General features: G+C 39.7%; 1 protein-coding gene across 8 annotated transcripts in view; it reads right to left on the bottom strand.

The window, feature by feature from the left end:
• PPP1R12B (protein phosphatase 1 regulatory subunit 12B) overlaps nt 1-27,823 on the bottom strand; it is a 212,591-nt gene that overhangs the window by 160,600 nt on the left and 24,168 nt on the right. For all 8 annotated transcript variants that reach the window (XR_004680222.1, XM_035010308.1, XM_035010307.1 and 5 more), the window contains exon 2: nt 2,961-3,091. Coding sequence is in view for 7 of the 8 variants with exons in the window: in XM_035010308.1 (XP_034866199.1) it covers nt 2,961-3,091 (131 nt within the window). In the remaining variant the exon portion in view is untranslated. The remainder of the gene's footprint in view (nt 1-2,960; nt 3,092-27,823) is intronic.

Consider the following 27,823-nt stretch of genomic DNA (forward strand, 5'->3'; position numbering starts at 1 on the left):
ATAATGAATAAATGAATAAATGTACCAAACATAAACAGTGGGGTTCTTTTCCATTGTACAGAAAGCATCACAAATAAGTAAATAATGACAAGGTCAAAACCTGTCTAATAATGATATGCATAATGAAAGATAAATTAAAGAAGGCCATCCTTATCACCACCCCACCTATGCAATAGATTCTAGTCTAGATCATCACTCTCCTGGTCAGACTTTCATATGTCTAATGAGTAATAATTTATATGAGGAAACAGTAACCCTCCTGATTCCTTTCACTCAAGGTAATCTTTATTTGGGCAGGAGATTGTTAAATTTTGAACTTGTTTCCAAAGGAATTGTGTTCATCCAGAAAGATGAATTAAAGAAATCACTGTAAAAAAGCATTTACAATCATTCTCTGTACTCAGCTTCACAAAAAGGAAAAAAAGAGACTCCACGGACAATGCCAACACCAGCGATCCTAATTCCAAGCATGAGCTCTGCTGGTTACCTTCCAAAGGGAAAAAAGTGAAATTCCTGCGTGTAATGAGATCTGGTAACTCAAAAATCACAAACAAGCCATCTGAACAAATAATGACATACAAAAAATGAGGTGCTAATATGTTCTATAACTGTTTCTTCGATAAATTTTTAAAGTAGAAATCAGAATCTATGAGGACGCCCCCCATAAGTCTTAGATCGGAGAATGCTGGCATTAGTGGTAAGGCTGAGAATCAGAGCCTTTCCTATGAGATTCTAAAAAGAGGGCAGCCTGAGGGGTGAAGACGTGACTGATTTTTACTAAATCAGAACAGGGAGAAGGACTGAGACTAAAGAAAACTGCATTGTTCGTTTCTGTTGGCTTTGGGGCCAAGCCCCGTTGTCCACTTTTTAGAACAAGCAGCCCAGTCAAACACCAGCGCTGCCGCATAGTGCTTCTCTGGCTCGGAGTCACCCTTTGTTTAACTTCTCCCACTGAGCATCCCTGGCTCAAAAGCAAAACAGAGACACAGGCTCTCCCCCAGGAAACCTGGGCAAATCAGACTGTGTAGGAAGCCATTCCCAGGCCTCCACATAGCTGCCAACATAATCCTCCCTGCTGTTGGCTGGATAAGAGAAATGTAACAGAGCTCTAATTATATGGAAAGGGGCCTTAAAACAAGCATCTGATTTTCAAAGGATCACAGAATACCATGATTTTATTCAGTGAATTTACCTTACCAACCTAAATCTACTCTCATCTAGAACACGCTCGATTGTCTCATTTTAAAGATATTTCAACTGCTAAGCCCTCTTTCCTATTAAAAAAAAAACAAATACGGGGCGCCTGGGTGGCTTCAGTTGGTTAAGCAACTGCCTTTGGCTCGGGTCATGATCCCAGGGTCCTGGGATCGAGCCCCACATCGGGCTCCCTGCTCCACGGGAAGCCTGTTTCTCCCTCTCCCACTCCCCCTGCTTGTGTTCCCTCTCTCACTGTGTCTCTCTCTGTCAAATAAATAAATAAAATCTTTAAAAAAAACAAAACAAAACAAAACAAAAAACCTTCAGTGGTGCCTGGCTGGCTCAGTTGGTTAAGTGTCTGACTCTTGATTTCTGCTCAGGTCATGATCTCAGGGTCATGAGATCGAACCTCCCCCTGCCCCAACAGGCTCTGCAACTCAGTAGGGAGTCTGCTTGAGACTCTCTCCCTCTGTCCCTCCCCCAACTCACATGCACATGTACTCACTCTCTCTCTCTCTCTCGAAAATAAATAAACCTTAAAAAAATAAATAAATAACCTTCAAGGGTGCCCGGCTAGCTCAGTTGGTGGAGCATGTGACTCTTGATCTCTGGGTTGTGAGTTTAAACCCCACGATGGACGTAGAGATTACTTAAAAATAAATAGGGGTGCCTGGGTGGTTCAGCTGGCTAAGCGGCCAGCACTTGATTTCAGCTCAGGTCATGATCTCAGCATCATGAGACTGAGCCCCACATCGGGCTCCATGCTCAGTATGGAGTCTTCTTGAGATTCTCTCTCTCTCTCCCTCTGCCTCTGCCCCTCCCCCTACTTGCATGTGCACTCTCTCAAAATAAGTGAAATCTTAAAAAAAAAATTAATTAAAATTTTAAAATAAATAAATAATATAAAAATAAAAATGACCTTCATTCCTTCATTCAACATTTAGTACCTCTTATATACCAGACATGATGTGGCCAGGATTCTTCTGCCCAAGGCAGGGGCAACTAGTTGTGATGGAGGTCAGGAGCTACTTATGTGTCTTAATAAACATACCCATTCAACTAAGGTGGAGAATACATGCCAATCCCTACCCTTCCTTTGCTCCATCTTTAGGCTCATTCTTCTGCTATTAACTATAGGGGTATTGGGATCAGTATGCCAGGCATTCTCCACCTTCATTTGTACTAAGCACTGTTTTTTTTTCTTAAACAATAAAACAAGTTTACAAAGAAGTCCAGAAAAAAATCTCTAGGCCTGCCCACACATTGTTAGAGTTGCTCAAAAAGTGACCCAGAGAGCACAACAGAAGCCACCTCTAAATATCCAAACAAATATGAATTACCTGAGAATAGAAGAAAACAAAAAATTTCAATTAAAAAACTGTGGATTTGGGGCACCTAGGTGGCTCAGCTGGTTAAGCACCTGACTTTTGGTTTCAGGTCTGGTCATGATCTCATGGGTCATGAGATGGAGCCCCATGTAGGGCTCTGTGCTCAGTGGGGAGTCTGCCTGAAGATTCTCTCCCTCCGTCCCCCCCTGACTTGTGCTGTCTTTCTCTCTCTAAAATAAATAAGTCCTGAAAAAAAAAACAAATTGTGGATTTAGCAGGTATATAAAAACAGTATCAATTATTCCTTAAAAATGATTCAAACTCCTGCTTTTATAATTTATAATAGAAATTATAACTATTTATGAACTCAAATTTTTAAGAGAAGAGAAATGAAGGCTATTCCTACAAATAATCCAAACCCATACAGAGACTCACTCTGCTATGTTGAGATAGCCACAGGAAGCTGCTGCATGAAGGGGTGTCCAGCCCTCGTTGTCCTGCTGGTTTACATTGGCTCTGTTCTCCACCAGAAACTTCACCATGTCCAAATTTTCATCAATACAGGCCTGAAAAGAAAAGTCCAATCATTCACTCGACAAGTACTGACTGAGTTCTACTATGTGCCAGACACTGCTCTGGGCATTGACAATACAACCGTTGTAATGATACATTAATTTCTATTTCTTGCATACTGATAAAAGTGTCCAGAGAATGACTTCTAAGCTTTGTGATTTTATGCAAACCCCTGAATTGTCTGTATGTCTCAATATCTCAGCTGTGGGGGCACCTGGGTGGCTCAGTTGGTTGAGTGTCCAACTCTTGGTTTTGGCTCAGGTCATAGACTCGAGGTCATGGGATCGAACCCCGCATCAGGCTCTGCGCTCAGTGGGGAGTCTGCTGGAGATTCTCTCTCTCCCTCTCCCCTCACTCATGTGTGCACATGCATGCACTCTCTAATAAATAATTAAGTTTTTTAAAACAAATCTCAGCTGTGAAATAGGTATAATGATACTTAATTTTATTTATAGTACTATTAGGATTAATTGTGAAAGTGATTTCTAAAGTACTATAAATGGGTGAGCTGTTTTCATCATCATAATATAAAAGAGGGCCTGCTAGAAACCACTAATTTGCTTATGAATTTCTAAAGAAAACAATCACACAGAATCAAATGCAATTTTCTCAGTGGGAAGCTAATGAAGATTCTAGGGTTGCCAAACCTTGCTTTGGTGAGAAAGGATGAGGTGATCACTTCAAACTGAAGAAATGCACTTCCTTTTCATGTGTTTTTTGAATGGCTCCAAACAATAGGGCAAAGTATGTTTGTAGTTTGGATGGTTAGGGATCCTTAACTGCCCATCTCACAGCAACAATTAGGAGAAAGCAGACGAGCTCTTTAAATAGAAACTTTAGGCTTACCATAAGCCTAAAAGAAACAGTAACAAATAGCAATGAGATCTGCAGACCAAAAGGCTGTCTTAACTTATCTATAGAATAAAAAGGAGGTAAAATGCCCACATTGGTAAAGGCAATCATTATCAAGGCTTTGATTGTTCTAAAGCAGTTGGAATAATTCAGGACCTAGAAACAAATGAGACTCCTTTTTTAAAAAAACTGGTCTTTAAATCCTTTCCTTGGGGCCTGGGGGTGTGTGTGGTGGGAGTTAAAACTTCAGCTGAGAAGCTATTATCAGATCAAAATGATTTTCTATAACAATATTAAGACATTATTTGCCCTTTTCACTGTGTTGACATTTGCACCAAGGATACATAAGGTATTATGGGTAAAACTACTAGTGCCTTAATATGAATCAAGGCAGTAGCATCAAAGGATACTAGTACTCACTGTATTCTTCCCTACCACGTACTCGCAGTTTAAAACAAAACAAAACAGGGGCGCCTGGGTGGCTCAGTCAGTTAAGCGTCTGCCTTCGGCTCAGGTCATGATCCCAGGGTCCTGGGATCGAGCCCCCAGTCGGGCTCCCTGCTCAGCGGAAAGCCCGCTTCTCTCTCTCCCACTCCCCCTGCTTGTGTTCCCTCTCTCGCTGTGTCTGTCTGTCAAATAAACAAATAAATAAAAATCTTTAAAAAAACAAAACAGTTTCATTTAAGAATGACCTTAAGAATGGGGGTCCCTGGGTGGGGTGCCTGGGTGGCTCAGTCAGTTAAGCGTCTGCCTTTGGCTCAGGTCATGATCTCAAGGGTCCTGGGTTGGAGCGCCGCACAGGACTCCCTGCTCAGCGGTAGTCTGCTTCTCCCTCTCCCTTTGCCCCTCCCCCCTGCTCATGCTCTCTCTCTCTCTCTCTCTCTCACTTGCTCTCTCTCTCTCTCCCTCAAATAAATAAATGAAATCTTTGTGAGAGAGTCAGAGAGAGCGCGCAAGTGAGCACAAGCAGGGGGAGCACAGGCAGAGGGAAAAGCACGCTCCCTGCTGAGCAAGGAGCCTGATGCGAGACTCGATCTCAGGACCCTGGGATCATGACCTGAGCCGAAGGCACAAGCTTAACCAACTGAGCCACCCAGGCGTCCCATAAAATCTCAAAAAAAAAAAAAATGACCTTGATGAAGCAGTAAAATATTAATTTTATTAAATCTCAATCCTTGGTTATAAGTCTTTTAAATACTATGAGTGATATAGGAGGTATACATAAAGCACTTCCGCTGTATCCCAAAGCATGATGGTTGTCTCCAAGAAAAAAGCACTTGTGCATCTATTGTGAGATGGACTACCCACTTTTTCATGGAATGCTATTTTTACTCAAAAGAACTGACATGCAAATTATGGTTTAAGACTTGAAAATGGGGCGCCTGGGTGGCTCAGTTGGTTAAGCGACTGCCTTTGGCTCAGGTCATCATCCTGGAGTCCCGGGATCGAGTCCCGCATCGGGCTCCCTGCTCAGTGGGGAGTCTGCTTCTCCCTCTGACCCTCTCCCTTCTCATGCTCTCTCTCTCTCTCATTCTCTCTCTCAAATAAATAAATAAAATCTTTAAAAAAAAAAAAAAAGACTTGAAAATGACCAAGTGAGTCTGTCACTTCAAAGAAAATAACTAGTATTTGTTGCCAGTGACAAAATTTGACCAGCCAAAAGAACTCGGAATTTTGGGAAACATACCACTACCGTGAACTTGACAGCTTCTTAATACTTTTCTGATGAGATCAGTGGGACTATCCACAAATGTATAAGTAAATGCATTAACATTTAGAAAATCTGCATAACTCAATGAACCCTTATTTTCCAAGTACTAATGAAATACATGGTATAGATAATCATGCATGGGTAAAAGATTCATTCAAAGTATAAGTTAGACCACTCAATTTTGATGTCACAAAGTAAGAAAAAATCCACTGACATGTTTCAGATTCTGCACTGCAACTAATATTTAAGAAACTCCTACTTGTTGGACTTTTAGTATAATATTCAAGAAAAGTATCCACAGTTGTCTGTACAGGCTATTAAAATACTCTTCCCTTTTCCAAATATATATATATATATATATATATATATATATATATATATATATATAGGGCTTAAGGAGTACATATATTAGTCAGAGAACTTACAGGAACTTCCTCCAGAGATAAACCTCACATCAGTTCTGCCTAGAAGCAGAGGCATGCATGAACAAAGACTGATTCAATTTGGATGAAAATTTAATTAGGTAACCCTGGTTACAAAAAGCATCTTTGTTCATTTTTCTCAAACCATTTGATACTCTTTTTACAATTACTGAGATTAGCTAACATATCAGCCTAGATTTAATTTGCAATATAATATATTCTTCTAACTTGACCTTTGGAAGCCAGATGATTCTTATAGCCAAAATTCATAATGGTCTCTTTTTCAACAAGCAGCTCCAAAACTTACATTTCTTCTATGATGTTCTCTCAGGTTTATCAATTTCTACAAGCATTCCTCACTTACTCTATTTCTTTACCATGTAAAATATTTCATAACTATTATTATCACTAAATTTCAGATATATTGCATGTCTGCCAGTGTGCAATCCCCATAGGTAAGATTTGGCCAACTCATTGCAGAGTACCTTGCTAAAAACTGTTAATAAAGACTTTTTAGTGAAAGGATGGGACGGAATACTTTTTAAAAAGGTACTAAAGTCTAAGGAGAAGAAAGTGCTTTGCCCATGTAATAACAAACTCCTGTATCATGAAGATCAAATGTGCCATCTTAACCTGTGTTAAGCAGCTGGGTCAACTGCTTCCTGCTCGGTTACAAAATTGCTTTGGCTCAACAGTCTAAAAACTTTAGCTCCAATGGCCACGCACCCACCAGGCAGACCTTTGGGAGCCAAGGTTTTCAAGATCATTCTTTGTCCTTTGAAGATGAGAGCAGCCAAATCCCAGAGAGCCTAAAATAAGCCCAGTGAGTCCAGGTATCAAACGGGAGAAAATTTCTTTCCGTCCCTCTTACTTCTCTCCCTTCCTTTTCTTAATCTCCTTCACCCTATCACCACTTCAGTTCTTTTCCTTTTCAGTTTTATATTTTTGTCTATGAATCTCAAATTCTTGATATAGTATTTTCAGTATTTTTAGACATTGTGAGGATGTTTGAGAACAAAAAACTAGCCTAATCTGCAATGTACTTTGGCAGATCATCAGTCTCCAAAGAATCATCTCAAAGAAAATAAAGTAGGTCAAGAGTTAAATTATTCCTCATACCCTCCACAAAGTGAAGGACACTATATTGCTAAAAACATCAACTTTGGGGGCGCCTGGGTGGCTCAGTCGTTAAGCGTCTGCCTTCTGATCAGATCATGATCCCAGGGTCCTGGGATCGAGTCCCGCATCGGGTTCCCTGCTCAGTGGAAAGCCTGCTTCTCCCTCTCCCACTCCCCTTGCTTGTGTTCCCTCTCTTGATGTCTCTCTGTCAAATAAATAAATAAAATCTTTTTTAAAAAAACAAAAAAAACATCAGCTTTGAAGTCAGACAAACCCGGGATTGCATACCAGCTCTGCCAATATGTAAAACCTGGAATGAAGTATGTAAACTGAGGATCAGTGTACTCATCCTTTTTTTTTTTTTTTAAGATTTCATTTATTTATTTGAGAGAGAAGAGAGAGAGCATAAGCCAGGGGGAGACGCAGAGGGAGAAGGAGATGCAGACTCCCCGCTGAGCGGGGAGCCCAATGCGGGGGTTTGCTCCCAGGATCCTGGGATCATGACCTGAGTTGAAGGCAGACACTTAACCAAAGAGCCACCCAGGCGCCCTCAGTGCACTCATCTATAGCATGAGAATACAACCTACCTCATAGGATTTTGTGAGGATTAAAGGAGCTAAACCCTGGCATTGTTGTTGTTTTAAAGCCACCAGTTTAACAAATAGCAGCTTCCCCAGGAAAGAGCACAAATTGTACTAACTCTTCACCCATCACTGCCCTCCCTCACCTCCAGGATCTTATAGGAGGAAGGCAGTTTGGTTAAAAAAAATGTCTTTGAACTATAAAGATTTTAGAGCTTTTTATTAAGTCTGACTTCAAAAAATTTCCTCTCTAGTGTCCAGGATTCTGCAGGTTCCTAAATTCAGGAGCTTTGTGAATAAAATAGTATGTACCATGGTTAAGCTGAAAGAGAATCATCCTTGGAGACAATCCACAGAGTTGTGCTCATGAAATATCTTGGAGTGACCATTCTCCATTCTTTTTGTTTCTGTCTCCAGAAGAAGGAATATGACTAAAGCCATGAAGGCGAGGCAAATAGTCACTGAAAACCTTCTCCAGTGAATAACGACTAAATTTAGATGCCCTTCTGCCCACTCCATTTGCAGCTGTGCTGCTGACTCATTCACGACTGAAGCATGGTGGATGAGCAGATTCGTCCATCTATAAAACCTTGTCCAGGGCCACGGACTCCAACATGATGCCTCTACATAGAGCGATCATGAACCTTCCAGATAGATGAGTCTTTCCTTTCCTTGAATAGGCAAAGGATGCTAAAGAAGTTTCTGATGTTACTCATGACATCAATGGGAATATTCTTTGCATGTAACCCTATTCCTTCTGCTGTGGCTTATGTCATTTCCTTCTATTTTTCATTCCTGAGGATACACAGAACATTGCTAAAATAACAAGTTCTCCTAAGCTCCTTAACAAAAGGAGATATTATTTAATTATTGGTCCAGAGAGATATTAGGAAAATTGCCACATAATAATTTAAAACTTCCTAAAATCAGCATGTCACATTTCCTTGGCAATGATAAGCTATCTCCAAGGAAAAAGACTTGATTTTACCAATAAAATGATAAAAGGGAACTCTGATCTCTCTACTGTACCTAATATTGCTCTCTCTGTATCAAAGACAAAAGTGGCTGATGGTTGATCGGTGCCAGAGTTAAATCTGGGAGTGCAGAGAAAGCCTTACAAAACAAAGCCTCCTCCGTTCCCAGAATAGCCTGCAACTGTCACCACCACCAAGTGCCGCTGGCTCCAAGAGCTGACCTTGCTCTCATGTCTCGGAATACTGCTAAAACTACCTGCCTTTGCCCCAGAACAACTCTCTTCCCCACAAAACCCAGCTCGAGATGCCAGGGCAGATGACACCCAGAAGCTGGGCTTTATGCTGCATACCAGCTGTGTGTTTGGACTTCTCAGCTCACACTTTTGATTTCAACAAATCATGCTGACCAACGTGTTGGGAGATGATGATGTTTGTAATATATCCCCATTCCACCCATTTCACTATTTTGTCCTTTAGCCTCCCAAAATTTATATAATCCAATAATAATAATAATTTACATATAAGGTATATAATTCAAAATTTATATAATCTCCCAAATTATATAATTTCAACTTTATGCTGGAAACCCTAAATGCTTGGAGATAAGACAAAGAGCATAATTTCTTTCACACAACCATTGATCAGCCAAACCCCACATTCCTGAATCACCTATATGAACATCTCAAGTCATCCCTAGCAAAGCTAGACTATAAATTCCACAAAGGCTATTGACAGACCTAGAAAACACCTAGAGCAGCACCTGGCACACAAGAGCCCTGAACAGATATGTTAAGTGGAAGAATAAATGCCCAAATGCATAGAAAGTCACATTTTCTGTACATTCAGTTGATTCTCAGATATCTAGAATCACCCAAAGACTTCTCTCTAGGCTGCCCAAGGTGATTCCATCAAAATCATTCAGCACATCCATGTATGGACTAGGGCCAGGCAAGGATGTTGTATACTGCTGCCTCCCACCCATCGTGTATTGTCCATGTGTCTCCTTTTCAATGGTGCAGTATGTTGAATGGCGGCCCCCCAAAAGATATGTCCATGTCCTAGTCCCTGAAACCTGTGAATAAACCTTACCTGGAAGAGGGGTCTCTGCAGGTATAATTAAGGATGTTGAGATGGCAAGATCAACTTATCAAAGTGGGGCCTAACTCCAATGACAAGTGTCCTTATAAGAGCTAGAAAGGGGTCGCCTGGGTGGTATCACTGGTTAAGCGTCTGACTCTTGATTTTGGCTCAGGTCGTGATCTCAGGGTTGTGGGATCGAGCCCCTCATGGAGTCTGCTTAAGGATTCTCTCCCTTTCCCTCTGCCCCTCCCCTTGCTCATTCTCTCTCTAAAAACAAATAAATCTTTAAAAAAAGAGAGAGAGGCAGGGGGAGACTTGAAACAGACCAAAGAGGAGGAGGCAATGTGACCACAGAGGCAGAGACTGAGGTGACACAGCCACAAGTCAAGGAATGTTGACGGTCAGCAGAAACTGAAGAGGCAAAGAACCAATTTTCCCCTACAGCCTATAGAAGGAGTGCGGCCTTATCAACACCTGGATTTGAGGCTTCTAGCCTCCAGATAATACATTCTAACTTGTGCAGTAATAAATTTCTGTTGTTTTAAGCCACCATGTTTATGGTAATTTATTACTGAAGCCATAGAAAACACAACTGGCAGAAAACAGGAAATCAGAACCTGAAGAGTCTGCCACATCTTTATCCCTTGGTATTAATGAAAATCACAGCAGTGAGTCACCCTTTCTTTGCCAGATGAAAAATGGTCAAAACATTAATTATACCACTTTTTAAAAGACAACTACATTTAACAGAAAGTTTTCGAAGGTTTTTTTTTCTAGTAGTTAGCCCTAATAGCAAACACCTTGAAAGACCTGCCCATGGTTCTCCCACTAGGTATTTTGCTGGAAGTACTCTGGCTGAGGACTGAAACTGAAACTAGGGTGGCAGGACTGACTGAGGAGTTTGCTGTGAAACCCAACATTTCAAAGCTCAAAGTCCCCCTACTCCAATGAGGTAGCCTCAGCACAGAACAAGAATTTATGCCAGCGGGGCGCCTGGGTGGCTCAGTCGTTGAGCGTCTGCCTTCGGCTCAGGTCATGATCCCAGGGTCCTGGGATTGAGCCCCGAACTGGGCTCCCTGCTCGGCGGGAAGCCTGCTTCTCCCTCTCCCACTCCCCCTGCTTGTGTTCCCTATCTCGCTGTGTCTCTATCTGCCAAATAAGTAAATAAAATCTTAAAAAAAAAAAAAATTATGCCAGCAAATTAAAGGTGATAAAGGAGTCAGTAAATTTGGAAATCTCAACCATCAGCAGATCATCACTATGAGAAGGCTTTAACATATTAGTAGTTAAGATTGACTGATCCAACGCTTGAGTCACTCCTTCCAAGTACCTGTCTCTCTATTCCAATCATGATATAGTATAACTACTACTCAAGTGAAAATGGTAATAGCATTCTGCTCCAACATGACAGGTGACTCCAGCAACTGTCAGCCCTGTGTAAAAGACTCACAACCCCACTGGCATAGACAGTTTGGCTCCCAGATGGTGAGAACTATATCTGATTATGTACTCAGTGGTCAGACAGGCTCTGGACACTGATTTGTTGTAGCCTTTCGGGAGAGATCGCCAAGAGAAACAGCAGAAGTAAAGAATTTTCCATGGAGTGTCATACTGACTAAGATTTTTTCTCAGTAAACTGGCATATTACCTGCAAGACTATAAACGTTTACAATTTGGGACCAGAAAACACCTTCCTTCAGTTAAGAGCAAGTATCATACTGAGGGTTGATAATATTTAGATATCAAAAATGTGTTCATTTTGAATTCTACTAAGGCCTCCTCTAAATGCCCCGAGCCCTTACCCTTCAAATAATGTTTCCTTCAACCTTCTCCATTCCCCATGCATTTATCCCCTTGAAGGAAGAAAAGCCCATTAAGTTGTCTTACAGGTATGGCTTTGGCAAATTTTGTGCCACACAAGGCTATATACATTTGATCTCTCTCTCATTAGATCAAGGCAGGCTTTTAGAAAGGTGAGAAGAAGAAAGAATAAAGGGCCCATCTTTTTTTTTTTTTTTAAAGATTTTGTTTATTTATTTGAGAGAGAGAATGAGACAGAGAGAGAGAGCACGAGAGGGAAGAGGACCAGAGGGAGAAGCAGACCCCCCGCCGAGCAGGGAGCCCGATGTGGGACTCGAACCCGGGACTCCAGGATCATGACCTGAGCCGAAGGCAGTCGCTTAACCAACTGAGCCACCCAGGTGCCCCGGGCCCATCTTTTTAAAGCCCATGGTTATTCCAAACAGAACTTTTATAGTTCCAGTGTCCAAATCTCTGTTTCATGATTCATTGATCATCCTGATTTTGAGGAACAATAAATGAGGCCTAGTAATAATGATAAAAATCCCAAGCATGAGTTTCTCTCAAGTCAAAAGAGTGTACACAGCTGAGACACTCGGACACTTGTATATAAATAAGAAAGCCCTTCTCGAAGTTATTTTCTTACAAACTCTGCACATAAGAGCTGAGGCACACTAATGGGATGATTCATCTTTACAGACTTGATCAAAAGAGGTTCCTTGGAAAAAGCATGTTACAACAAAGATGTAAAAGAAGGAAAGAACATGGTAGCTAACGCAATAAACACCAGGACTTTTCATGTGACAGATGGAGAAACTAGTCCCGGGAAAGTTAAATGACTTATTTAAGGTCACATATTCAGTTGCAGAAGTACCTAAATGTTTTCTACCTACCAATTTAGAGGTATCCAAAATAGAGTTCATGGGCCAGTCTCCAGACACCACTTGGCCCATGGAACATTTTTAATACCTGATACTATCTTCCTAAAAATAACTTTGCTTTAGCATATATAGGGTAAACTGATATGAGTCTAACTCTCCAATAATTTCATATGAGGAATGTGCCCAATTGGTTGATTTGAGTTGGTCACTCCTGGCTAGACTACATGCAAAACACAAAGATCCCATTAAAGTGCTTTGGTTACCACTCTGTTTATTAGCATGAGTCTGGATTAGAAACCTCCCTCATATCTTGGCTACCTATCTTAACCACAGCCCCCCAAAGGTCTATTGTGCTGCCAACTTGGCATGTAGAGTAAATTGCTGTCCCAGGGAGAGGGATTTTTCTATTTAACTCCAGATCACTCCGTGCCCATAAACAAGTGTTTCATAAGCTGCAAGAGTACAGCCTGAAAGCTATGGCATGGGCAATGATCCACAGCTGTCAAGTAAGCCTTGCGAAAGAAGGAAGGCAATTCTGGGTCTGAGCTGGGTAAGGAGTAAAAGCCACAAAAAAATTACAGGAAGATTGACTTCTCAGAAAGTATAAATCAGTACAGCAAATTTTATCCCTGAAAGGAGATATTAAACCAAGAGGTTACTCTTTTCCAAGCACATTTTCATCAAGAGTTTTACACGGGCAAAGCTAGTCACATGTGAGTCCAAATCACTTACTGGCATGTCTCCCCACACGTAGGGTCCTCTGTGGTAAAGAAAGCAGCCCCAGCCGGAACAGTGTACTGGTTAAGAGTGCAGACTATGGAATAGACTTCCTGGGTTCAAATCCCAGGTCTACTAAATTTTGTGTTCTTAAAACAAGTTATCTCTGTATGTTCCAGTTTCCTCATCTATAAAATCATCACACCAATTATGGTACCTACTTCATGGGGTTACAAATGAGCTAATGTACATAAAAATACTTAATGTACAGCATATAGTTAAATGCCACGTGTTGGCTGCTGCTAGTATTATTACTATTACTGTTCCCCTCCCCCCTCCACCGCCCTCATCTCTAAGAGATAGCAAGAACACTCCTTTCCACACCAGAAAGGGCAAAAAATATATACTTAAAATAAACACAAATATAGCATAAACTCTCTGTAAGTTCTAGTAGATGCCAACAGACCACAGTCAGGTTTTATTAAAAGAGAAGGAAGTAAATTAGAAGGATCAGAGGAAAGGGAAGACAGTGAGCCAGGAGTGGAAGAATGACTCTCCTACAGCTGGCAAAGGAAGTTCAGGGGCTGCATGCTGGGTTTTGCCATAACAGTCCCTGGCTACAGAGGGGTCCATCAAGTCTATTGTTAGCACAGGCAGAAAATCTGAGAACACAGATTTAAGTTCCGGTTCTGACACTGACTCACATTACCAAAGAACAGGTTAAGAATTTATCTTAGTAATACATTCCTTGACTGTAAAGTGCCTTTCATTTATTCATGTAACAAACATTTACTGAGGCCTATACTCTGCCAGACATAATCCTTAGGAGAAGATGCAGGAATAAAAAATGAATAAGACTTTACCATTTCATGGTAGAAAGAGATATGTAAATGATACATGTAACAGAAATCATACTCTAATATAAAATGAGTGATATGTACAAAGTATTATAATACAGAGTAAGAAGTCACTAACTTTGTCTGGGGGTAACAGGGAACACTTCACAGAATGGATATTATTCACCTGAGTTATAACGGAGAAGGAGGTAGCCAGTTTAAAAAGCAGGGATGAAAATAAAATAAAATAAAAAGCAGAGATAAAGAACATCAGGAGCAAAGGGAACAGTAATACAAAGGTCTGGAGAAAAGGAAAAAAAAGAAAGTCTTTTGGAATGGTGAGAAGTTTGGCATTTTGTACTCAGATGGGGATGGGGCACACATGAAAATCTGAACAGGGCTTCATTTGCCATACTGAAGAATCTGAATTTTACCCTACAGGTTAATGGGAAATGGAAGGAAGAGAGGCTGGTAGGATAGGTTGGCAGCAATGAAGGTCCCTGTATCTCATGATAAAAAGTTTAACCTTTATCCTGAAGGCAACAGGGAGGTACTGAGTCTTTTAAACCAGGGAGTGACATTACCAGAATTGTATCTTAAGAACGGTAACTGTGGTGGGAATATGAAGATTGAACTGCTGGCAGGAAAAATTCACAACAGAGACAACCACTGAGAAAACTATAATCAAGGCTAGAGAGGATGAGGTCTTGAAGTAAGGTCCTGGCAGTGGAGGCATGGAGGAGGGGATGGATTTGAGAAGCATCCCTGAGGTAGAAGGGACAGCATAGCTGATTAGAACGCCCATGGTGAAAAAGAATAACACAGAGACGGTTAAGAGCTTAGGGCCCTTGGTAGACTGCAACACCGCGTGGTCAGAACAGGGAATATAAGGAAGTCTTGGAAGTCTTTTCTGTTGCTGATTCCTACCCAGTGCTAATTTCTGTTCAAGCCTAAGTGACTTACATCCAGGAACTACATCTGAGCAGCAAGCTAGCATGTACTACTCGCTGCCCTTTCCCTATTAAATAATCCTAAAGTGAGCCCAGGGAAATTGAAGCCAACCAGCCCAATCTCACAGCTGTTCCCAGCCCCACAGCAAAGCCCTGGTTGGGTCAGTGTCATGAATACGGCGGCATGGCCCTGGCAAAGCATTATCGTACAGCAGCCCACAGAACAGGGGAATTGAGGTTATGGCAGAAGGTCTCCGCTACTGCTGAGGTCTCTCCAAAGTCACATGTTAGTGGTAACAATGGTGACAATTCAAGCGGACACCTCCATTTTTCCTCTAAAATTAAAATCTTTGGGATAGAAAAATGTTGGTAAATTAAAAGCCTTTTGTTTGGCCCATGTGGCATTTTAAAAATAAAGATTTTTCACATTAAAAAATTCCACATTCGAGATTTAAAAATTAGAATATCTGGCAATGCAAAGTAACAATTGAATTGAGTGGCAGTTGTCTTCTCTAGGCAGAGCATGAGTACCTGATGCCCCACACGCCACCATCCTCTACTGTTTTATACTTAGCCTACTTTTATTAAGTTATATTACCTGCCTATCCTTTTTAGGCATTTTCCCCAAATATTTTATTATGAAAATGTTCAAACATAGAAAAGTTGAAAGAATTTCACAGTGAATACCCATTTTACCTTCACATGACCTGTAGTCCACCATTAACACTCTGCTATACTTACTTTATCACATGTCCATCCCTTCACTCATTCATTTCAGACATTCATAATAATTTCTTCAAACATGTCACATGCATATTAGCAAGAGTTCAACGCTTGTTTAGAGTATTATTTTTCTTTTGAAGTAAAATTTACATATAGTGAAAAGCACAGATCGTCAGTACGCATTTACTGAGTTTCGACAAATGTATACACTTGTGTTATCCATCGCTTTAGGCATTTCGGCATCCCTGAGGCATCTGACCCCTGGGACAGAGAAATGTTTTTCTACATTGCTCTGACCTCAGCACTGTCAGTGGCTAAGAAAATACTGGCTATCAGTGGAAACATAGTTGACCTCTCTTAAGGTACCATCTTGTTTCTGATGCACCTTAACAGACCAAATCTGGGTATAGCCAATTTTGCTAATAATATCAATTCACTACTTGGGCTGAAAGAGAAGACGCTAGTGGTTAAGACTTTGAAAATATGAATAACTTGTTTTTTCCTGAAAGCATCAAGCTCAATAATATAAGAAACATGGCCTATAGTTCAATCCTCAGACTATGTCCTAGAGGTAAGAGAGTGCAATGAATAATAAAAAGCAATAGATAACACAAACATCCCTTGAGGTCACACATAAGAGTTAGACTTCACTCTCCCTGACTAGCTTGGTGATAGTGCCGAGGTAACCAGGAAAGTTCCTTTATTTAAGAGGCATCATTCCTAAGCTCAGAAAAGATCAGGAACAGCAAAAAAGTAGAAACCTCAAGCTCCAAAGGCAGAATAATGGACAAGTGTAAACCTAAAAAAAAAGATGCAAAATTTACTGTTAAGTCAAAGACTTTCCACATAGCCCACCAATGCAATGGCATCCTTTATGGAAACGAAAATGAGAAATGCCCCCTGTCTCCTTTGATGGTAAGTGCTTACTTATCTGAAATCAAATACAAGCCTCCTGGAGCACTTCACTGGCAGTGTGCTCAGAGTAAGTCGAACCTTGCCAAGAAGAGAATTTCAGACACTGTTGCAGAGGTGCTGAAAGTTAAGGAAAGAGTATGTGTTACCTTGCTCTTTTAATCTATCTCAACTGTCTCATTTATGGAGTGGCCTTGAGCCCAAGCTCTGAGCAACTATATATCTAGGACAAAGGTAGAGGGCAAATTTCAGAACAGAGTGCGGGACATTACAAGACACTGTACAGGCAAAAGAGTCTAACTTCAATGTCACAGCCCATCCCAATCTTCCCACAATTAGGTTTCCTAGCTGTAAGATAGAAAGCATCAAACTTAACCTTCCTTTTATTTCAGGGTTGATATGAGGACACATGAGACAACAAATATGACAACAGATTTTTAAAAAGATAAGTAGTACATAAATCCAACTATTGCTATTAACACACACTCTTTGTGTTATTTTAGCAAACAAAATATACTATGAGGCAATCTAGCGAATTGTTTTAGAGCAAGGGTCGGCAAACTTTCTCTATAAGTCAGAGAGTAAGTATTTTAGGCTTTGCAGGTCATACAGTCTCTTGCAAATACTCAACTCTGCCAACCGTAGTGTGAAAGCAGCCATCACAAACCAATGAGTGTAGCCGTGTTTCAAGAAAATTTTATGGATACTGAAATTTGAATTTCATATGTCTCAATGTCACAAAATATTATTCTTCTTTTGCTTTCTGCAACTAATTAAAAATGCAAAAACCATTTTTAGCTTGTAGGCTGTATAAAACCAGACAGTGGGCTGGACGTGGCTTGTGGGCTATAGTTTGCCGACACCCAGTTTAGAGCACTGGCCAAAAAATTTGAGTTCAAATGCTAGCTGTGAAACTGAATGGCTGTAAGACCATAGGTAAGTTACTTCTCTCTGCCTCGGTTACCTCATCTTTAAAATGGGAAGAACAATAATAGTTTTCTTAGAGTGTCTTGTGAGGACTACATGACTTACTATGTGTGCATGTTAAGTACGTGACTGGCACAGTGTGACTGCTCACACATATTGCTACTCGCTGTCACCCACCATTCCCAGAACACTTCTCCAACGTACCACGCTTTCATATACCTCTACACATTTATACATGCCATCTCCTAAGCCTGGACCATACTTCCCTGCTTAGAGCTTCTCTGTGGTCTCAAAGACTTAGTTTAAACATTACCTCCTCTATAAAGCCTGCCTGATGGTCCTTCTCATCCTAGCAGAGTCAGTCACCACCACCTGTGTTCCTGAGGGCCTATTACAGTGCATTGCGTTCTACTGTACTTATCTTTGTCAACTTACCAACCAGACTATGAACTCCATCTATGCAGAGTATGACTTACTAATTGTATCCCCAGGGCCCAGAATAGTGCCGAACACACAGCAGGCATTCAATACATATTTGCTTAATGGTATTATTAACAATATAGAACAGAACCTACTACATTAAGTGTAACTGGGATAGAAATCTCCTAGTTATATGACAAACATATAACTGTAAATACAAAAATAATTTCAAATATCCTATTTTTAGCATAATCAATCATGCCAATATTCATCCCGACGCATACCCAGTAAGCAACCAGTTTGTCCTGGCACTGTTAGCTGGCAGCAGACATCTCAGAATCCACACAGTGAAAATCACAACACTAGCTTTTAGTGATACAAAAGTCCATCTCCCACCTCAGTGCATACAAAATAATCTGTGTTTGGTAGTGGGTGAAGGAGGGAACTCAACGGTGAAATTTGAAATTTCCACCAACATAACACTGCATATGGCCAGAGGTAAGACGTTAACAGAATAGGAGCCCTTTTCTGATCCTGCCCTTAAATTCTTAAGGAAATACTCAATGATCAAAAGGCTTCACCAAGGCCACTGAAAGAGGTATGTTTTCTCAGCCAGTTAGGATCCTCACTAAAACAGAGTTACTTGGGCAACCCCAGGCACCACCCTTCCCACTCTCAGCCTGCCAGTGGTGTTCTGCCACTCTGTTTAGACCTCTGCCAGGCAAGCTATGATACTGTGCCCAGTTGACTCTGCGCCAGACACAACATTCCCTCTGACAGAAGATGCCTTGTGCCTGGTAATACCGGGCTAACCAGTGTACCTGGCATACTACCTCTTGAAAATCAAAGCTGTTTTGGAAGAACAGGTTAAAAGGGGAGGGGACTTCAAGGTAACTAGTGAACATTTCCTGGCAGGTAGTTTAATGTCCTCAAAATCAGTCAAATGCTATTAACAACCATGAAGAGGGTCCAGTGAGGACTCCGATCACAGCCTACCAGGTGACACTAACATGACATAACATGAAGTAGAAACTTCATTTTCTACTTTGTCCCATTTGTAAAATCCCAGCTGCTTGCTGGGGAAATGACAGCATAACTGGTCTTCCCTTGGGTTTCTGGGTGGGTGTGTGTGTGTGTGTGTGTGTGTGTGTGTGTGTATGTCAATGAGTGTGATGCACTGGCTGAGAATTCTCAGTTTCTCCAGAAGTCTCTCTCCCTCTTCTAGGCCATGAGATCACACACTATGAGAATCTGCCAAATTTAAGGAACAGAAAATTCAACATATAAAAGATACTTGTATTAGGAAGATGCTGAATTTTTGTCTTTGTCATTGTTATTACTTTTATTACTATCATCCTCATCCTCATCCTCATCATTTCCTTCAGTGCCTGGAAATGGCTTCATGTATAGCATTTGAACAGATGAATCTGGACACTCTCATGATTGCTAATTCATAGCATAATACTAGATACATCATATCAACAACTTTTTTATTCCAATACTGTGATAACGCTGATCAGTAGGATTAAGTTTTATTTTATTTTAGGGCCAGATTAATTTCAGTGAAATAATAAAATGTAAGTAAATTATGATGCCATTCTTTCTTCCAAAATACTCAAATTTTAAATATATTCCCATGGGTCTTCCCAAAAGTCCTCCAAGGAAGGGAAAGACTGGTGAATAATGATGATAATCTTGATAGCAGCCAATGTTTTTTGAGGACTATTTGAAGCTGGGCCTGTGAACAAGACATGGAAAGAGAGTAGAGTGAGAAGACCTAGCACCAAGATTTGAAAATTCTAACATTTAAAAACCATGTCGAGAAGAATGTGCAAACAAGGAAGATGCAACAAGAGAAGAAGGGGGGGAAGGCAAGAAAAATTTATCATGAAAGTCTTAGGATAAAAAGGTGAGAGAGAAGGACAGAGTGGTTTATGTGGCTGAGAGTCAAGTAAGATGAAGAATGGAAATGTCAGAATTAGCAATCTGAAGGTCACTGATGATCTCAGCAAGAAGTGTTTCAATGCAGCAATGAGATGAGGTTGAGATAGGAAGGGAATAAAGAGTGAGGGGAAAGGAAAGCAAGGGTGAGTCTTGAAAAATATGGCTAAGAAAGGGAGGAAAAAGGCAGGGTGATACGTAGAGGCCAGGGAGGGGTCCTGAGAATTTTGTTATTCCAAGATGGAAGAGATCTGAGCATGTTTAATGACACTTGGAAGAGTCCAAATAAAAGGAAAAGCTTGAAGAGGGAAACTGAACAGTGTCTGGTTGCAGAAGAAGGGCTCCAAAACAAAGACGGGAGTGTTAGCATTAGATGGGAAGAACACCTCTGCTACGGCACGAGGAGGGAAGGAAAAAAGAGTGTTTCTGACTAAGGCAGAGTGGTTGGTAGGTGAAAAGTTAAAGAATTCTAACTTCTCTGTTTCCGATTTTATCTGTGAAATAGTATTAATAATCATAATAGTAATGAAGGTGGTAGTAGGAGTAATAATAGTAGTAATGTTTATTATATCGAATATTAATATTTAATAAATACATATTAATTATATAAGTGACATTTATAGAATTATTAGAATTATTTATTTGTTGTTATTTATAGAATTATTAGAATGTGATTATTATGATTAACAAATAATAATAATTTACATATTAATTATATAAATAATAAATAGAATTATTTATTGTTATTTACAGAATTATTAGAATGTGATTCTTATGATTAACAAATAATAATAATAATAATAATATTGTTGAGTACTATGGGTTAAGCACTGTGTTATACATTAATTTAATCCTCCTAGCAAACTTTTAAGAAGGATATTTTTATTTTCACTCTTCAAAGGCTGGGGAGCCTGGGTGGCTCAGTCCGTTGGGCATCTGTCTTTGGCTCAGGTCATGATCCCAGGGTCCTGAGCAGGAAGCCCGCTTCTCCTTCTCCTGCTCCCCCTGCTTGTGCTCTCTCTCTCAAATAAGTAAACAAAATCTTTAAATAAATAAATAAATAAATAAAAGGTTAAGTAGTTTGTCCAAGGTCACATGGCTAAAAACTAAGCCAGCATTCAAACCCAATCAGTCTGGCTCCAGAGCCTACACTATGAACTACTTTATTATACCAACTCTCAATTTAGACCTTGAGGGTCACCAGACTTTTAACAAGTCTCATGTTAAAGCTCTTTAAAGAGCTTTTTTTTGGTGCAGTGATGGAGACAAAAACCAGATCAGAGACTCTGTGGAGGGGTAGGAGGTAACATCATCTGCTGACAAAAAAGGAGGAAATTGGGTGGTCAGAAGTGTGGGGAGAGTAAAGAAGTGGAGAATGATCTTTTCAGGGAAAGAAGTAGTGAGTTGAGATATAATGGAGTTTCCAGACAATGGGAAGATCTATTTGAATTTGGTGACCATGAATGTAAAGTGGTAAAAAATCTGCACTATTTTGTGATTTTTAGCCACTTGGGTGTAACCACAGAGAAATCAGAATTGGGTTCATCAAGGGTTAGAACTCTGTCTGAAAAGTTCAAAAATTTCACAGAGGTAAAGAAGTTTAGGGGTTTAATTTAGTAACAGGGAAAGTGTTATTGAAGTGCACGCAGAATCTAAGCAAGATAATAAGGGGGGGCGCCTAGGTGGTGCAGTCAGTTGAGCGTCAGACTCTTGGTTTTGGCTCGGGTCGTGATCTAGGATAATAGGATCAAGTCCGGGCAGGCTCCGTGCTCAGAGTGGAGTCGGCCTGAGATTCTCTCTCCCTCTGCATTCCCCATCTGCTCTCTCACACTCACTTGCTCTCTCTCTCTCTCTCAAATAAATAAATAAGGGGTGCCTGGGTGACTCAGTCAGTTAAGCATCTGACTCTTGGTTTCGGCTCAGGTCATGATCTCAGGGTCATGGGATCCAGCCCTTATCAAGCTCTCCGCTCAGCATGGAGTCTGCCTGAGATTCTCTCTCTCTCTCCCTCTGCCCCTCCCCCAGCTCATGCTCTCTCTAAATAAATAAATAAAAATAATTAAAAATAAATCTTTTTTAAAAAGATAATAAGGGAAGCTGATAAATTAGGAAGAAAGGGGATGGGGAGAAGAACTAGAGGTCCCAGTAAGAATTTGGTTACAATGGGAGTAGGGACTGAACTAGTCATTACATGTTACCTTCAAAAAGCCAGATGCTTTGAGAAGTAGCTCTAGGTGAAAACTGTCATAGATGTGACTGTGGAAGTGAGTGACAGAGCAAGATGGAGGGATAAGTCACCCAAAAGGAGGAAGTTAAGAAACTAAGAGGCCAAAGTGTTGGATGCTCTGATAGTAATGAGACTGAGAGGAAGTTGTGAGTTGTCTTTGAAGAATGAGAAAGAAGGTGGCCTAGCCAAATGGCATGCAAATCAAAGGAGCAGAAGGTATTTTATTTTTATAAGAGGGTATGGAAAGTAATGCTCAGGAAGTGATAATGGTAAACATGGATATTAATCCTACTTCCTGATACTGAGTTACATGAGCTATATGAGAATAAAACCACTCAAGAGGGCTTAAGTCTATGATCGTAACTTGACTAATGCTCTAGGGTTCCTAGCTGCCAGTCCAAGGCTCTATACCAGAGTATACTATAGCCTTTTTCTTCAAAATGATTTAAGTAATTTTTTTAAGTAACACAAGAGTATATTTTTACTGTAAGAGTAAAAAAAATGAAAAGTAGCTATGTACAGTTTGGTATATATCCTTCTAAAATGTTTTCAAAACACATACTTATACAGAGACAGATTTTTATGTATTATTTAGAATTTTTAAAAGCATAGAGACATATGTATTAACTGTGCATTTTTCTTTCTATTTACAAATTTTTATAGACTTTCCATGTTAGTGGAGGTCATGAAGTCTACCTTTTGTTTATAACTGTAAAAAATTTCCAAACTATGAACATATAATTTATTTAACCATTCATTCTCCTGTTTATCTAAGTTTATATAAACTTAGAGTTTTTTCCCTAATGTTTTTATTACTACAAACAAAGAATTAAATAATATTTCTGGGGGCGCCTGGGTGGCTTAGTCAGTTAAGCATCTGCCTTCAGCTCAGGTCATGATCCCAGGGTCCTGGGATCAAGCCTCGCATTGGGCTCCCTGCTCATCAGGGAGCTTGCTTCTTCCTCTCCCTCTACTGCTCGCCCTGCTTGAGGTCTCTCACTCTCTTTGTCAAATAAATGAATAAAATCTTTAAAAAAAAATATTTCCTTACAAACATCCTTCTGCACACGTTCCAGTAGAAGGAAAGAAATACAAGTTGGGGGGTCAAATAACTTGCATTTGTTTTTATAAATTCTTCCAAACCGCCTTCTGAAAAGGATTTACCCATTTACAAGACAGTGTTGAATAAGAGTGCCCAGTTTCTCAATTCCATACCAATATCCACACTTGACAGAACCAATATAAAAATTTCTATTAAAGTACTGAACAAAAATAATCAGTATTTCAATTTGCATTTTGCTGATTAATAATAAAAGTGGGAAGTTTCTCATGTTTATTTTTTTAATTTTAAAACAGCATTATTAAGATATAATTCACATACCATACAATTCACCCATTTAAAGTATGTAATTCAATGGTATGCTTACTTTTCCGTGTGTGTGGTTTCTGTTTTTGTTTTTGTTTCTGTTTTTTAGTATAGCCAGAGATAAGTGAATCAAACTATCATCACAGTCAATTTTTAGAAAAACTTATCACCTCAAATTTACTATTCAGGATTACCCTATTATCAAGTTAAACTTCTACTGCATCTAGAAAGCAGTCTTCTCACCCAGTAGAATCTGACCTAGATGATCACAATAGTCAAATATGAAGGGATAGGTAGAACCCCACATCTTCATTCCTTTTTGTAAAAGAATAGGATGCCATGAAAAGCTGTGTAATTCCATTCTTCCAATTGCAATTTGGCAAAGTCCTTAGGCAAAGGTATGCCTAAATATGTTCTCATAAAACAATCCTCACCAGTGTATTACAAAAAGCAAGTAGCAGTAAGAAAAATATATCACCCTTAAAACAAACAAAAAAACTTTGTCAAACAACAGCACTTAAGCTGATTCTCAATTATTCAGTGCCTTAAATATGCCAAAAATCAAAGAAAGTCAACGGATCATATAAATACACAGGAACCTATTCTAAGTACTCAGATTTACATGTACGTTCCTGAAGTTAGCCATTCTTAATGTTTCAGATCTTATTACCACAGTGTTTTCCCTATTGCAAATATCCTCCTTTCCCTATAACCATATTCCCTTCCCACCTTGCAATAATCCTTTTTAATAAAGACTCTCCTTACTGGGAGGAAAAAAAAAGTTCTTGGAATAATCATAATTATTTAAACCATAACACTAACCAGAGGGAAAGTTGGCAATTATTATATGACTGAAATAGAAAACACATCTAAAGGATCTAAGTGTCTTTTTCCATGTGTTCAGCCAGAATTTTGCCATTAAAAAAACAATCTAGGGGCTCCTAGCTGGCTCAGTCAGTACAGCATGTGATTCTTGATATCGGGGTTGTGAGTTCAAGCCCCACATTGGGTGTAGAGATTACTTAAAAATAAAATCTTTAAAAAAATATATCAAGTACAACATGAAAAGCTACCACGGGGTTGGGGGGAAAGCTGCTGCTACATGAAGCAGAAACTGGCAGGATAGAGGACGCAGTGGAAAAAGATGTATGGCGTCTAGATAATATATAAACTAAATAATCCAAATATGATTTGTTGAGATGTAGTTGTCTGATGCTAAGGAACGTTTTCAGTAACACAGCTGTCCAATCTCTCCCTGATTTCATAAACTTTGTATGATGTTAGTCATGCACAAACCCCAAATATCAAGCAATATGCTACTTGGGCCTTAATATTTTACAGCTAATCACTAAGAAATCTGTAGCAATAGTCAATAGGCATTTACAAATAGCATCACACTGTTGGCACTGTCTGAAAATAGTAAACAATTGATTTGAGAATATCAGTTTTGACCTGCTAAGTCAATGATATAAAAAATCTGACAAAACGAGGGGCGCCTGGGTGGCTCAGTCGTTAAGCGTCTGCCTTCAGCTCAGGTCATGATCCCAGGGTCCTGGGATCGAGCCCCGCATTGGGCTCCCTGCTCCTCGGGAAGCCTGCTTCTCCCTCTCCCACTCCCTCTGCTTGTGTTCCCTCTCTTGCTGTGTCTCTCTGTCAAATAAATAAATAAAATCTTCCAAAAAAAATCTGACAAAACGAGAATGTGGAGCTATAGGAACTTTCATACACAGTTGGAGGCAATGTAAATTGGTATAGCCAAGAATGTGGAAAAGCACTATCTGGTAAAGATGCACAAACATTTGATCCTTCATATAACCTTTAGAAAAACTGTTAACACATTTACACATGGAACCATGAACAAGAATGCTCACAGTAGCATTATGAGTTTTTTGTTTTTATAATATCTTCATTGAGATGTAATTTACATACCATAAAACTTACCCTTTTAAAGCATACAATTCAGCAGTTTTTAGTGTATTCACAGAATTGTGCAACTATCACCAGCATCTAATTTCAGGACATTTCATTCCCCAGAAAGAAACCCCACATCCACTAGGCAACACTCCCATTCTTCCCTCTGTCTAGCCCTTGGCACCCACTAACCTACTTTCTGTCTCTTTGCCTATTCTAGGCAGTTCATACAAATGGAATCAATACACAGTCTTTTGCATCTGGTTTCTTTCACTTAGTATAATGCTTTCATGGTTCACCCACACTGTAGCATATATTGGAACTTCATTCCTTCTTATGGCCAATCATACTCCATAGTATGGATATACCACATTTTGTTTATCTATTCATCGGTTGATGGACATTTGAGTTTTTTCCACTTTTCAGTTATTAGGAATAATGCTGCTATAAACATTCATGTACCAGTTTTTGTGTGGACATATGTGGTAACTTTGCATTTAACACTTTGGGGAACTACCAAGACTGTTTTCCAAGATGACTATGACACTTTATAATCCCACAAGCAATGTATGAGGTTCTAATTTCTTCATATTGTCACCAATATTTGTTAATGTCCATCCTTTTTATTAAAACCATACAAGTGGTAGGAAGTAATATCTTTTTGTGGTTTTGATTTTCATTTCAACATTATGTTTTAATAGCAAAACTAACATTATCATCCTAAAAACACTGTAAATATCCATCAACAGAAGATAATAAATTTTAGTACAATCATATACTGGGCTACCATATGACAATGTGAAAATGAATAACTGTCACATGTATCAATGTAAAAATGAATAAACTAGTGCTATGTATATCAACACAAATAAATCTTACAAATATAATATTAAACTGTAGAGAGCACATAGCAAAAGGATATGTAGAATATCATGCCATTTACATGATGTTAAAAACATGTAAAACAACACACATTATTTAGGGATACATTCATATGAGGTAAAAGTATAAAGATATGTTCAACTGTATTGCTAATAGTCTTCTTTTTTTAAGCTAGTTGGCAGCTACACGGGTATTTGTTGTATCATTCTCTGCAAGGTTTGAAAGAGCTTATTAAAAATAATAAGTCATGGGGCGCCTGAGTGGCTCAGTCGTTAAGCATCTGCCTTGGGCTCAGATCATGATCCCAGGTCCTGGGGATCGAGCCCCACATCGGGCTCCCTGCTCCGCGGGAAGCCTGCTTCTCCCTCCCCCACTCCCCCTGCTTGTGTTCCCTCCCTCGCTGTCTCTCTCTCTGTCAAATAAATAAATAAAGTCTTAAAAAATCATAAAAATAATAAGTCAATGAGAGAAAAGGTCTGGCCATCACATCTGGTCCTTCTGTGCGCTTTACACTGCTAGCAAGTATACAACCAAAGTTAAAGGTTGGGAAACAACTCAACGGTTAGATGGCATCTCATAAGACTTCTCAGTTTAAATCTGAATTTAAATCTGAATAAGGTCTATGAATTGTACCAATGTCCACTTCCTGGTTTTGATAATATACTACAGTTATCTAAGATGTTACTAGTGGGAGAAAACTGGTTGAAGGATTAACAGGACCTCTCTGTATAAGTTTCTACGAATCTACAATTATTTCAAAATAAAAGGGTTAAAAAAAAAATTCCTGGGATCTAACATGGGCTACTGAGACAATAATTTGCCTACCTCTCTCTGAGCTCTGCATGAGACTCCTTTATCCAGACATTTTCAGTTCCAGTTGTTGGCTTACAGATTCCCCACTTCCTTTGTTTCTCCTTCTAACTTGCCACTGTCCTAATAATTCTGGCCTTTAAACTACTTACTAGACCATGAGAGGGTGAAGAGAGGCGAAATTCTAATAATTTTAATATGCTACATTTTAACAGGCACCATAAAGGAGGGGTTTAGAATTACTAGATTTCCTTTTCTTACACTATTCCCAGAAACCACAGAAAATGTAATACTAACTTTCCTATTTGAAAGGAGTCTTCGAGCTGGTCCAAAAGCACAAAGTAGGATACGCTGGCAGTTAAATGCAATCCCCTATTAGCTTAGGAAAAACAGTAATGGAAATTCACAAGTCATAACTGAAAGCCAAGACAAGCAGTAACCTGGATGGAGAGCACTGCTCCTTGAGTCCTGGCCTAGGCTACAGGAGGCAGTCGAGGAATGAGAAACACACACATACTCATACACATAACCACAATAAAGTTCATCAAAAGCACTCCAATACTCTTTAACACAAAGGGGCAGTACTCAGATAATCTAGATCAGGTCAGACCAAAAGATGTGTAAGATCTTTTCTGTAAGAGTAAGATAGGTGATCAGTAGGGACTTCTGCCCCCACTAAAGTT

The sequence above is a fragment of the Mirounga leonina genome, unplaced genomic scaffold, assembly GCF_011800145.1.
Source record: "Mirounga leonina isolate KUSES-001 unplaced genomic scaffold, KU_Mleo_1.0 Mir_154, whole genome shotgun sequence".
NCBI classification, from domain to species: Eukaryota; Metazoa; Chordata; class Mammalia; order Carnivora; family Phocidae; genus Mirounga; species Mirounga leonina.